General features: G+C 40.0%; 1 protein-coding gene across 3 annotated transcripts in view; it reads left to right on the top strand.

The window, feature by feature from the left end:
- The window catches only part of ATXN7 (ataxin 7), a 123,435-nt gene extending 111,970 nt beyond the window's left edge, over nt 1-11,465 (top strand). For all 3 annotated transcript variants that reach the window (XM_032208801.1, XM_032208803.1, XM_032208802.1), the window contains 5 exons: nt 338-603; nt 2,838-3,036; nt 3,593-3,714; nt 4,916-5,882; nt 7,201-11,465. In XM_032208801.1, the coding sequence (XP_032064692.1) occupies nt 338-603; nt 2,838-3,036; nt 3,593-3,714; nt 4,916-5,882; nt 7,201-7,218 (1,572 nt within the window). In that variant the 3' untranslated portion in view covers nt 7,219-11,465. The remainder of the gene's footprint in view (nt 1-337; nt 604-2,837; nt 3,037-3,592; nt 3,715-4,915; nt 5,883-7,200) is intronic.
- Nucleotides 11,466-14,599: the final 3,134 nt, after the last annotated feature.

The raw sequence follows: 14,599 nt of genomic DNA, 5'->3' as shown, positions 1-14,599 counted from the left end.
CATCCATTTGAGAGAGCCAGTTTGGCCTAGTGGTTAAGGCACCAGCTAGAAACCGGGACCATGAATTCTAGTCCTGTCTTAGCTATAAAAATTGGCTGGGGGACTTTGAGGCAGTCACCCTGTCTCAGCCCAATTCACCTCCCAGGGTTGATGTTGCAGGAAAAGGAGGCAAAAGATGTGTTGGATATGCGGGATTCAAATACTGTAAATATACTGTTCTTTATTAGTGGCTTGCCAAAGAGTCTAACCCTTTTTGCGTACTCAGTCTCTCATGTCTGTGCCTAATTTCTGCAATCCTTTTACAGCGTGAACTAATTTAATATTTCGTACTTTCTAGACACATTCCCTAACTCAGCGAAGAGCTGTGCAGGGTCGGAGGAAACGATTTGATTTATTACTAGCTGAGCACAAAAGCAAAACCAGGGAAAAAGAATTACTCCGCCATTTGGATCATCATCAGCAGATGCCCCTTCTCAGGGAACCACATCCCTCACCTTCAAGGACTTCCCAGGAGCTGCACCAAAATTCTCATGGAGTTATTCCTACAGAATCAAAGCCTTTAGTACCTAATAAACCCAAACCTCACACCCCCAGTCTTCCAAGGTAAGTGTCCTGAACAGGTAGGGATGAGTGTCTTGTGACCTCCCCCCCCCCTCCCAAAATACCATCCCAATGGTATGTTGATGCTTCCTTGTGAGGATGGGTGTCTCTTCCTGAACAAATTCAAGAAATTAGTGACGTGCTGAGTTATTTCCATCCAAATCGTTTGCCACTTTTACCATCAGTTCTCTTCAGTTGATGACATGCTTTTGTGTGGCAGTTGCCCAAACACTTGGTATTACCTCCATGTTGCAGCCTGCCAGCAGCCAGTGGAGCTGGCAGCAGATTCGGACAGTGAAGAGGTTGGGGAGAAACATGGGCCAGTCCTGGAGTCTGGGGAAGGCTCTGATGAGGGCTCTGTGTCAGAGGCAGAGAAGGGGCCAGAGCCAAATGCCAGCTATCAGCTGCCTTCAGAATCAGATATCAGTGAGGCAGACGAACAGCTGTGTGCATGCACAGAATAGCCAGATGAAGGAAACAGCTAAAGAACAGGGGTTGACTTGGGAGTAAGGCCAGAAGTGGACAATGAATGGCCCCTCCCAGAGGAAATAAAGAGGAGTGAAAGGGGAGTGGAGTTTGCAGGAGACAGTTAGTTTGCTTAATTGGTTCGTGACTCCCCGAGACTCCTTGCCAAGTTTTGCAGGTATCGGCCTGTCAGCTCTCCAAGCCAGATAAGGACTGTGACTGTAAATCCTGCCTTGAAAGACTTTGCTGAGCAAAATTCACAGTAAATTAACAAAAGGGGTTTTTGTCGGGACAGAGAGTTTGCTTCATGCTCTTGGGAAGTCTAGGTCAGAATACTCCACTTCTAAAATTAGTACAATAATTAAGAAAGATAAATTATAAACTATTTTCAAGGTAATGATATAGGCCAATCAACAGTAAGCAAGTGCTGCATACCAATCCCATCTAGAGCTTAAAAAAAAGATGAATGAAATATAGTGAGGGATGTAAAAACAAAAATATTTCTCTGGTCTTCCTGGTTCTTTCTTTTTGCTGTTTCTGTAATAGTTGATCATTTTAATTTTTCTATGATACACAGAAGTAATTTCACAGTTGGCTTGAATATGCTTGTGAAATGGGAGGATGGAAATAGACTCCCATTACTTTTACACTACAAACAAGTGGCTCTGTGTAAAAATAAATTGCTGGAAAACCATTGAGCCACAATAATTATCCCTGACCTTTATTGTTCAGAGGAAGTTGTTATTCTGCCATGATTTTTCATCACTGCTGTTTTATTCTTACTATGCTATTAGTAGTTAGTCTCAAAGTGTCTGCAATGACCAACACTGTCACATTAAGTTCCTGACTGTGACCGTAGTCTAGAAATCCTAGAATTGTAGAGTTGGAAAGGACCACAAGGATCATCTAGTCCAACCATTTGGATAATTAATTAAAGCATCAATGAGAGCTATCGCTTATCCTGTCTAAAAAACCCCATAGGTAGACTGCTTCATTGTTGCTCAGATCTTACCATTACATCTATCAAATCTATATTGACTTAAAGTCAGTTTAAAAAAAAAAAAAACTCCGGACAGCTGCCTGGACAAGTCCCTGCAGCTTTCTTGGCACAATTTTAGAAATGGTTTTTCATTGTTGCTTTGTAGAGTTGAGAAAGAGTGATTGGTCCAAGATCACTTGGCTGATTTTATTCCTAAGGCAGGACTAGAACGTATAGTTTCCCAGTTTCTAGCTTGGTGCCTTAACCATTACACCAAACTGATTTTCAGTAGGCAATTTTCCAAAGCATCAGGAGGCAAGACAAGAAACAATGAATGGAAACTAATCAAGGAGAGAAGCAACCTAGAACTAAGGAGAAATTTCCTAACAGCGAGAACAATTAACTAGTGGGACAGCTTGCCTTCAGAGGTTGCGGGTGCTCCAGCACAGGAGGCTTTTAAGACAAGTCTGGACAGCCACTTTGTCTGGAATGGTGTCCTGCTATCAGGGGGTTGGACTAGAAGACCTCCAGAATGTCTTTAAACTGTGTTATTCTATTAATGCCTTCATCTCCCCCTCTCCCCCAATATTTACATTGGATTAGTGCATCATTTCACTGGGCCTTTAAATTTCACTTTGTATTCATAAAACCTCAGTATGACAATTATTTTATGTATGTTTACAAAGGAAATAAAATGTTATGATGGAATCTATGGCACCTAGTACTGATGTTGTGCAAGCTTTCAAATTGTTTTCTAATATTACCTTTATTCAATGATTCCTCTTGTCTGAAGGCCTCCAGGCTGTCCTGGCCAGCACAGTGGGAATGCCCCCAGTGAGTCGCCATCACTCCATGAATCTCCACATGCTCCCTTGCCTGCAGCTGAGCCAGCATCTCGGTTATCCAGTGATGAGGGAGAATGTGATGAAAAAGAAGAGCCTGTTGAAAAACTGGATTGTCTTTACTCGGATCATCATCCTCAAGCAGCTGCTGTATGTTTCAGTCAATACTTTCCTGTGTTATATTTAAAAGCTGTATATTAGCAGCTGCTTTAGTTGCCTCGTTAGAGAAGATGGAAATGCAGGTAACGGTTTGCTGCAGATGACGGATACTGGAGTTGGTCATGATTGGTGTAATACACATTAGATTATTCTGGGTTTTAAAATATTATGATGGCAGAATAAAAGAAACTCTTCATTGGACATATAGTGTTCTAAAACAGTATTTGTCAATCTTGGCCACTTGAAGACGTGTGGACTTCAACTTTCAGAATTCCTCAGCCAGCAATGCTGTCTGGGGAATTCTGGTTGTTGAAGTCCACATATCTTTAAGTGACCAAGGTTAAGAAAGAAGATTTACATAAGAAATCCTAAGAAAGGGGGAGTTGGGGTGGCATATATATAAGATCCTTTAGGTGGACGTTTAGTGTAAGTTAATTGCAGATATTAAGTTTCATTTTGTCTTGATTTTATTTGTTAAAGTGTTGTTTGTTGGTTAAATAGATCTTGAATTAGTAAAATTGAAATCATGTTCTCCTTGCCTTCCCAGTTTTGCACATTTGGTAGTCGACAAATCGGAAGAGGTTACTATGTATTTGATAAGCGGTGGAACCATATCCGATGTGCACTTAATGTCATGGTGGACAAACATCTTAATTCACAGATGTGGAAGTGAGTTGACACTGAAGAATCTCTAATTTATTTCACTGTTAATGTTTTTTTATTTGCATGTAAAGACCAAAGAAGTGAAAAAGGTTTCTCAGCCTTGTTAGCAATTTCAAAATAAGTAGAAATTATTTTTCTGGAACCAGGATGAATATTATGATAATTTCCAAGAACAACAGATGTTAAACGTATAAAACAGTGATGGCAAACCTTTTTTGAATTGAGTGCCAAAAGCGGGGGGAGTGCAGGGGGATCGTGCGCAGGCATGCCAACACCCATAACGTTATGCGCGCAACCCTACAGACAAACTGGAAGTCACTGTTCCCAAACTTTCGTGTTGCTCATAAGGCTGTTTTCTCTCTCCAGAGCCTTCGGGAGGCTTCCCTGAAGTCTGCGAAGGGCGAAAAACGGCCTTCCAGTTTGTCCGTAGGGCCATTTTCGCGCTCCGGAGGGAAGCCTCCGGACGGTAAAAAACAGCCGAAAAAGAAGGCTGAAGTCAGTTGACAGCGCACACATTCATGCTGGAGCTGACAGGGCAACACCTCGCGTGCCATAGGTTCGCCATCAAGGGTATAGAATTTTGGATGTAAAATAGCAAGAAATTTCCTTTAAAATATTGCTACAAACCTTGATCATTTCTTGGAAATGAAACTGGTTTTTGACGGCAGAGAGAAAAGATTATGGAGACAAAACAATTGAGTCCTCTATGATTAAAATTTTGTTTAGTTATCTGCTGTTTCATTGCAGCATAAAAGTCATCTTATTCATCTTTAAGGTACTGGATAGCAGGAAGCATACTATAGTATTTGTCAGCTGGTGGATCTAATAAATTCTATGGCCCAAGGGCCTAGAATTATTTATTTCCCTTCTCTTGATATAACACATGTATATACTTTCCTATAGCATCTCTTTGCCAGAGTCCATCAAGCTTAAACAAGAAAAAATTGAACCTGCTTTGCTTTATTCAAACTTCAGGACTTGGTTTTTTTTAATGCATCTATCCTAAGAAGAACAAACCTTAATGAATTTGGGTTTAAAGTCTTTTTCCAGAGTTCTATTCTACATCCACATGTACCTACAGAAGGAAGTTGCTTTATGCAAGTGTCTTCGCTGTATCTTCAGAGTCATGTTCAGTTGACCTTTGAAAACAGGCAAAATAATATGGTCTTTGAAGTATATCCTTTGATTTTTCCCCCCTGCTTTCTAGGAAGATTCCTCCCGCGACAAGCAACTCAGCATCCATCCGTGCTCCCCACCGGACAAGTGCCATGCCCGCGTCACAGTACGGTGTCAGCACGACCAGTTCCACGTTACCCACAACCGCTGTGCCCCCTCCAGTACTTGTGTCTCCCTCTTGTTTATCTCTTAGTGGCAAATCAGTACCATCCCATGGGACTACGCTCAATGCCAACCCTGCTAGTTTTGGTGCCGCAGAACCCGCCTGCAGTATGCAATCAAGACAAGGGTCTACATCCCTTTCAACACCTCCAGTGCTTTCCTCAATACCTTCACCTCTGTCCAGCAAACCTCAGAAATTTAAATCCAGCAAGTCTTTTAAGCCTAAGGAAATTTCTGCTAGCAGCGCCAACTGTAACAGTAACAGTAGCAGTAGCAACAGCGGCAGCGGCAGCTCAGGAAAGAAGCGTAAGAACAGTTCTGCGCTGCCAGCAGCTTCTTCTCATTCCACGGAGTCCTTTAGGAAAACCTGCGTCGTGAACTCTGGAAACTCGGGGGCTTCTTTTCACTCTCCTGTGATGTCTTCATCCCACAGTGTTGGCCTCAACTGTATGACTAGTAAAGCGAACTCGCTTAGCCTCAAGCATGACCAATCAGGGAGGGGGCCTCCCACGGGGAGCCCCGCAGAATCGATAAAACGAATGAGCGTGATGGTGAACAGCGGCGATTCTACCCTCTCACTGGGACCGTTCATTCACCAGTCCAGCGAACTGACTGTAAACTCGCATGGCGGGTTTTCACACTCACATCCTTCCCTAGATAAACTCATAGGAAAAAAAAGAAAGGGCGGGCCTGGTTCAAGTAGCCTAAGCAGCAGCAGCAGCAGCAGCAAAGCAAGCAAGATTGCCAAATTGCCACCGGTGAACAACATTCACACAAAACACACTGGTGCAATCCCAGGGACACAAGGATTGATGAACAATTCTATTCTTCATCAGGTATGAAATCTTAACTTGGGTCAGGCTTACAACAGGCAGATGCATCATGGTGTCATTCTAAAACTTTGCTTATGTTTGAAAACAGAAAGTATAACTTGCAGGGGGTTGGACTAAAAGACCTCCAAGGTCCCTTCCAACTCTGTTACTCTGTTAAAGACTTTTTATAAAATTAAATTTTAGATATCTTGGCTGTATTTTTTATCTTCTTTTTAAAAAATCAACGTATATTTCACAGTAATTTAACTTGGATATAATGCATCCCATATTTTCAGAGTTGTTGAATCTTCCAAGTGCAACATAAATGTCTTGAGAAGAGAAATGACATAATTTGCTGGTGCCCCCTATTTTTATGTATGGCTTTTTTTTTCACCAGCTAGAGAAGGAAAAAGATGCATGTGCATTTGTGGATTTTTCCTTCTCGTGGCCATCAGTAGATTCTATGTCTGAGAAACTGCTGAAAAAAGTGAAGAGAATCAGTGTGATAGCTATTATTACATTAATTACATGAATAAATCCCATAAATATTTTAACTCCATAGATCAGTAATTTCTGAAACCGGTAACAAAACTACAAACAGGATGACTGTGGCCTGGTAATGGTAGGGGGACGTTTGTTGATATGAGAAGGGACTAGCAAATCATCATAAATTAGGGGAAGGGAACCATATTGCTAAAGGAATATATTGAATTACGTTTTTAAAAAGTCATGCTGTTGATCAGTAAACTTAACTAATGTTTTACCAATCTTTCTGTGATTTTGGACCCTTTTGATAGATGGTTGTATTTTGCGAAAACGGGCCTGTTTTTTTTTTAAAAAAGGGAGGGGCATGAATAGCCTTTAGGAGGCTTATATAGTGTTCTGGGCAGGGCAAAAAGCTTGCTGCCCTCCCCAGCCCCCAGGAGCTCTCTGAAAGTCGCCTAAAAGCTATGCACGACCATTTTGGTAAAGGTGGTGGGGTTTCAGGAAGCAAAAAATGCTGTATTCAATGTATAAGAGGCACCCAGATTTTCACCCTCTTTTTTGAGGGAAAACGGTGCGTCTTATAATACTCCGAAAAATATGGTAAATGCTTTCTGGACTTAACGAACAATATCTGTACTTACCTGTAATGAATAGTCCTATATAAAAGCATTTCACGTTGATCAATGGAAATAAGCAAAACAAACCTTGTTCTTCCCCATCTTTGACTGTTAACCTTCATTCCTAGATTCTGCCAAAGCATGACCCTTGTATCCCAAATTGTGTTAACTAGGTATGGTTTGAGACATTATATTTATCTTTTGTTTTTCTTTCTCTCCATCTCCCATTTGTGTAAAAGCCAAAGGCACGTCCCTAGCAGTTGACAGTACCATGACAGAACTGGATTATTTTCACTACAAGCAGGAAAAAAAAAATCTCCATCTGGAAATTCTGGACTCCCTGATGCCTTTTGAGTTCTCCCAGCTTCCCACAGTTCTCAGGTGTGGAAATCTACTAGTCTGTCACTCAGTCAAGGAGAATCCCTGAAGCCATGTCTAGCAACAGAGATTGGAAATGGACACTGGATTGCCGTTCAGCCACAGGATTATTCCTATCAGTGTTACCAGTGGTCTGGACTGCTTGCTACACATCCCTGTGAGGTTTTATTTACAGGAGTACATCATTTTTGCCACTAATTCAAACAAGATTGATTGGGCAAAGCAGTGTTTGGGAAAGAATATTTACTATGGACTTGTGTTTTCTTTTCTTTACCGATAGTGTCATAGGCCTAATTAACCGCTCTTTTGGCACTGTCCTAGTGAAAACCCTTCCAGAAGGGGGCACAAATGTGTTAGGCACAATAAAACAGACAGAAAAGCCCTCCAGAAGGGAATATGGCTTTAGTGTTTTATAGCAATGTTCCTTGATTGGAATACAAAAAATAATAATTTTAAAAAATAGCACAATTTAGAAATGAAAGTCTACGTTTTGCCCAGCCTTTTATAAGTAATTTGGGATAAGAAGCTGACAGGAGTTCTTACAAAACACAAGTTTAGGGTCATCACTCAAAAACTAAAAAGCATATTTAAATTGTGAAACCACATGGTACAGAACAATTTTTTTCTAATGGAAGTTGTCCACCGAGCATAACTGCCTCATCTCCTTCATTCCTTCCAGTGGAGGTTGTATAGGGCGCCTATGCGAGACCCACTGAAAGGAATAAAGGTTGTGCAGTGGCATTCTTTGGAGGAGGGTGGTACCTTCTTGATTCTTAAATAAAATTGCTTTGATTCTGATACACAGACCGATGCAAAGCTCTTGAATCCAAAATGGTGAATGACCTCTAAAACTTATTCCCAAAGAATATATTCTTGACCTATACTGTATGCCATACGCCTTTGTTGTTTTGGGGAGATGTGGGTGGGGAAGGATGAAAAATGAAACCAAAAAGAAAGAAAAATCCTTTAAAAAAAAAAAACCTAAATTGCAATCATCTGTAACACTAAATTTCCTGTGCTATTTTTCTTGAAATATTTTTTCCAGCAAGTTGATAACTTTGTTCACACAACCAAATCACCTTTTTCTGAAGTCCACCTTCAGATTTTTTTTCTGATGACTGCATTAAGTGCCAGTTCAGGTTCTGAGCTCAGTATTAAATTTACCCCTTGCATTACTAGTTTATAACAGGGGGAGAGGGGTAATGAGTCATTCAGTCCCCACTGATACCTTTTTCTTTTAAGCAAAAAGGAAAAAAAAATGGGAAAGTTGGAAGGGCTTTAACACTACTATGTGATCTGGTTGATTGTAAGAGTAGTGAACCTTGAAAAACAACCTAGAATTTTACGTGTTTTGTTTGAAAGGGAGAGGAAACGATCAATCCAAACCATAGGACCTAATCCATGGGGAATTTTCCTTCTGCAATTCTATTAAAAATGCACTTCCTGTCCTTTTGTAATAGGGTGTGTTTTGGAGTATAGATTCAGACAGTCATTTCCTCCTCAGTGAGAGTTTTACTCTTGCAATCACATTCAAGGAGGCCAGATTTTTAGCATGGTTGCATTTTCACAGCTTCTCGGAGATGCACCTGCAAATCTGTTGCCCTTGTGGACTCAACACCCAATCTTCCAGGCCGTTCAATTCCATCTCATGCCTGTCACTTGAGAACCACATGGTCAAAAAAGTTAACCCTTACTGAGAGAGGAAACGGATCATCTGAATCTACTCACAACAGGGCTTGTGAAGATGTTCTCAATGAAATATGCCTGTAGACTTCTGCCTTAAATGGGCACCAGATTTTGCTGAGATTAGACAATCTGAGCCTATCTAATTCACACAGCCCAGCCTCTCTCTCCCTCCTACGGTGGTGCAGTGCACATCAGGGATTCTAAAGCCACCACGAGCAGTAGATGCTTGGGGTCTTTTTTTTGTTGTTGTTGTTGTCCTTGGTTGATTTTTACCTGTTGAGATTTTCAAATCAACATGAAATTTGCTAGTGAATTATTTAAAAACACAGTGAAGAAACAAGACTCTATGCAGACAACTCTAAAGCCTTGAATTCACAAACGATCATGTTGGGGGGTTGTTGTTTTTTAAAGTAAAGGAATAATATTATGGACACTGATGATTATGCAAATATTAAAAGTGACTGCATTCTGGAGAAAGGGGAATTTTAAACCACCCTTCGTTAGATAGAGAATATTGTAAAATAAAATGTGAAGACCTCTTAATTGGCTTATTTGGAAAGTGGGAAGGAACAACCAAAGTAATGTATCTGCCTGGCAGAGAAAGTAGACATAGGTTCCATCCCACGGGTTAGGTATTTTCAATCACAAGTGCAATTTGGTTTTTACCTTTGAAGGCTGACCTTTTCCATGAGTTAAATCTTAGTGGCTTTAAGTACTCGAAAATATACTTCTTTTATAAATATTCTGTTACTCTGAGCATATCAAAGCAAGTCCCAAACTCCTTAAAACATGCAGATCTCTATGGAAAGTTCAACAGTGTTTAATTTAAATAGGTTGCACAGCTATGGACCGAGTTCCCACTGCGAATGCCTGTGCTGCAAGCTATGTTGAAAGCACTGGGAACTTCACACAAACACAGCCATGTTGTTGCACAGAGCTCGCCCAGTGCGTTCGGTAGGGCTTAAATACATAAAAGGCATTCTAAGGTGGAATTACGTCTTGCATCTGGCTCTTAAAGCATATAGTTTTATAATTTGCTATGAATAGAAGCGGAAGATGTTAATTTATGCCTGCCCTCAAAGTGTAGACTTGCTTAACGATTAGGCAAACAATATTCCATTTTTGGGAGCTTATTAATGAATGGAGTAATTGTTTTTGAATCTTTTATTGTCTGACAACATTCTCATTGTAAATAATTAAGGAACTTTCAAATTTAATTTATCTTGCAAAATTTGCAGTGACTGGGTTGTTAGAATGATTTTAATTTAAGAAGATACGATTTTTATAGACTTCCCTGCTTCTCATTATGACTCCTGCAGTTTTCTTAACCTAAAAAAATAATAATAAAAAAATGTTGCAATGGTGAACAAAGAAATATACAAAAAAATAATGAAACCCATAATTTTGTACCTTTATTTTGGAATTTCTTGTTCTATTATAAATATTGAAGTATCCCTATTTCAGAAGACATATTTTGTTAATTGATTGTACATATTTAAATATGTATTTTTGCACAGGTCGTGTTTTTTTTTCTTATATCCAGTTTTGGTACAATTGAAAAATCATCTAGTATTTATTAATTAAAAAAGGAAAAAAAGCAAATACCCTTTTTTTATAATTTGAAGTGGTTCACTGCCAAGCCAATAGCTAACATGCCTACTTTGCAGTTTTTAAGGGATGCCTCTGTCCAGGGAATGGCGAGGAGGGTATTCTGTCCCTTGTCTTGGGAGTTGCTCCATACAAGTGAAAGTCCTGTGCCCCCAGCTTTCCCAATTCTTAGCAGCGAGGCCAGGTTGCATCGGGTGGCATGTTGTTGACCTACTCTGGTATATGCAGCATAGCTTACAATTGCCTGATTTCCAGAAGACTACGTTTAGTTGTGACACACTGCTTTTTTTTTTTCATTTTAGCATTTGTGTGTATGTGTATGTGCACACCTCGGTGTCCGCATACATGCACACAGGTGTGAGTCTTTATATGATTTAAAAACTAATGGAAAAACTGAAAGTGCCTGATATATATATATATCTATATATATCTAGATTTTAAGCTTGGACTGTTCTTTAGACAGCTTCTCCTTTAAAGACTTGAATGTTCTGTTTTAAAAAGAAAAGAAAAAAAAGTCGAGCTTGCTTTTCCCACCTCCATGTGACTTTTCCATTAATGAGGAAGAGAGGATGCAGGGGAATGAGAATAAAACTTGCAAATGATCCAACTGAAATACGTCCTTGGTTCTGTAACCAATGCCAAGGGGTTTTTCTGCACATAGGTAGGCTTTCAACTAGTGAATTCAGAGAGCCGTAGTTCCGTCAGATAGAACTTTTTTTTAAGGATACAGATGGTTGACATTTTGTATTACTGAAAAAAAAGTTAACCTCTCAAAGCAATTTTACGAGCTACCTACACAAGCCACTACCACTGTCCTACACACAATCCTTACCGAAATGAACGAGAGCGGTTCAAATCCCGGTTCATTTCAGTGAAGACTTCTTGCCCCGCCCCCCTCCTTCCCCCAAGTGAGCTTGTGCTTGGTTGTGTGATTTTTTTCCAACCATTTTTCCGGTAAGTCGTCTTCCGGCAAGAGTTATTATTGCCAAGTATCCTTTTTTTTTTGTCTCTGTCTTTTGGGGATTGGTAATTGTAAAGCGAAGGGGATTGGACTTGAAGATTGTTCTGCTTTCCTTCAGCAGAAAACCTATGTTAAATGCTTTGTGCAAAATGCTCTACTTTTTATGAAAGGTGTTTATTATTATTATTTTTTAATGAGCACTACATAATGTCAATGAGAATGTAGGCCATGGAAGCTTCTTGCTTTGGAGTTGAGCCTAGCTCCATAGAGAGGGTGGGGGAAAAGCAATCTCCTGTGTAAAATGTGTGAATAGTTTGATAATTTGTATACATATTCAAGAGCATCTGCTCGGAGCTGAACTTTTTGTGTTGGCTGCTGTATAGTACATGAACAAATGTCATGGGGTAGAAAAAATTACTTTGGATATTTAAAAGAAGAAAATATATAGTCTATTTGTTTTGTAACAGGTTTCTGTAAATAAAATAATTTATACTATTTATAAAAAAAGTTGTGCTTTTGCTTCATAACCAGAAAAATAATCTTGCAGAATAAACAAAATGTGACTTAAACCAAGATTAAAAAAAAATAGGTTGTCTTTATGAGATGGACATTGTTTGTTTCATAATGAAATCATCAAAACCTGGTCTAAGCTAAGAGACGTGTCATTATTTCTGTGAAGAATTCCAACCGTATTTCTAATTAGGTAGATATGGGCATCTCTAGAAACATACATGCAAAAGAGGGTTTAAACTTGTAAGGTCTTATGTAGCTGTCTCCATCTTCCTACCTCTACCTGTAAATCAGGTAGACGCAAAACAGAAGCAACATGATACCAGGCTGTCTCTTGTCTGCTCGAAACATCAGGACACATCAAGTCACCTTTACTGTATCTAATCGCTAATTCGAGGCTGTTTGGAGAGTAGTAGAACAGGAAAAAAGAACAACTTCAAATGACGTGAATAAATCTACCATCGCTAATTATAGATTATAACGGAGAAGGGGTAACCTTGCCAAATCATTGGAAATGGACATGGAAGGACCAACCTTTGTCTTCACTTTAGTGGGTGTTGAAAATTGTTTTTGTTCAAGACCAGGACAGTAAGTGAAATGTCCTCCAGAAAATACAGAAAACGAGAATTCATTTGTGCCGAACTAATTTTCTCCTGCTTTTTCTGGAGGTCATTTCATAACCCAATGAAAATGCAATATAAAAGGTTAAAAACTCATTGAATTTTAGGTAAAATTTGCAATTGTCTTAAAGGACACACAACTATTGGTTTCTTTCTTTCATATAGTATAGGCAGTTCCCAAATACTTTGTAATGAAAATCCAGCAGCCAAATAATGTCCAGGTACCTTCACCATGTCTCTCATATAATATCATTGGTCCTAAAAATCACTGTGGGATCCTTAGTGAATGCATTGTAGTTATATGTCACAATAATGAGTACTTGATTGATGGCAAAACAAAATAACATTTTTCCCATTCAAAAAATAAGAATTTGATGGAACGTATGAAGTTAAATCTGATCTTTTCTCCATCTCAACTATTTGTCTAGTTTGAGACGATAGTCACTACGAATATCATCTCAGAAACAGGAATTTTGAATCAATACCTTAAGAACCCACTAAGAGCCGAGGTGGCGCAGTGGTTAAATGCAGCACTGCAGGCTACTTCAGCTGACTGCAGTTCAGCAGTTCGGCTGTTCAAATCTCACTGGCTCAGGGTTGACTCAACCTTCCATCCTTCCGAGGTGGGTAAAATGATGACCCGGATTGTTGGGGGCAATATGCTGACTCTGTAAACCGCTTAGAGAGGGCTGAAAGCCCTATGAAGCGGTATATAAGTCTAACTGCTATTGCTAAGATTCTCAAAAGAGGGATTTTTCTTCTTTAAGCAACTGGTGAGCACAGATAATGCTGCCATCTGCTGTTAGTACTGGAACTCAACTCACTTAAATCAGTATCTTGAAGAACCACAATGTGTGGATATTTTCCCCAGAAACTGCCCAAACATTGACATAAAATATTAACTCCTTCCAAATTCTGAAGGAGTCAAAACTACTTGATAATTGCAATAACCATAATTGCTCAGTCCTCATAAAAAGCTGGAACAGTTATGGCCAAAATAACATGTTAACTACTGAATGATCAAACTAATCAACTCCAAGGCTCCAAGAATCTGTCAAACAAAGCATGTTAAAATTTTCTGGATGGAATTGTAGCGAAGAAAATACATGTATCAAAAATGTGTCACACTGTCTTGTAGGTCATGTGCCATCATATGAAACACTTAAAACATTTCTAGACAACAAAGATGCCCACATTGTAGGTCAGTGATGGCTAACCTTTTTGTCGTGTGCCGAAAGCAAGCGCCCGCACCCATAATGCAATGTGCGAATGGTACCTCCCCCCCCCGGGCCCTGGCCACTCCCCCCCAACATGCACACAACCCCCCATGTGCTCCCTCCCCTGCTCCGTGCAGCCTCCTGGAGCCAAAAACAGGCCATGGCGGGGAGCGATGCACCACCCTGCACTCCCTCGCGCATGTGTGGCAAATACCCAAAAATCAGCCGGCGGGATGCATGCACAGATGCATGGTGAAGCTGAGCTGGGGGCCGGCTCACATTCCCGCAGAGGGCTCTGCATGCCACCTGTGGCACACATGCCATAGGCTTGCCATCACGATTCTAGGTAGTGCAAAGAAGCCCACGGAACAGAAGCCAAATCCAGTTCATCAAACGCTTGAATGCTGCTACCTGGTGCTAAATTGTTTTATTGACCATGTAGTTTTGTTGGTTGATCCTATCAGACTACATTAGGATTGAACCAAAAGATTTCTGTGCCCTTCTTAGTCATGCATATCCGTAAGATAACCAATGCATATTTATGCATATTTATGTAAATAGGGCATATGTATTTGTAAAGGCCGGTTTGGCCTAGTGGTGAAGATACCAGACTAGAAACCAGGAGATGGGAGTTCTACGCTCGCCTTAAAGCATGAAA

The sequence above is a fragment of the Thamnophis elegans genome, chromosome 2, assembly GCF_009769535.1.
Source record: "Thamnophis elegans isolate rThaEle1 chromosome 2, rThaEle1.pri, whole genome shotgun sequence".
In the NCBI taxonomy this organism is placed as follows: Eukaryota; Metazoa; Chordata; class Lepidosauria; order Squamata; family Colubridae; genus Thamnophis; species Thamnophis elegans.
This window is presented reverse-complemented; position numbering and strand designations above follow the sequence as displayed.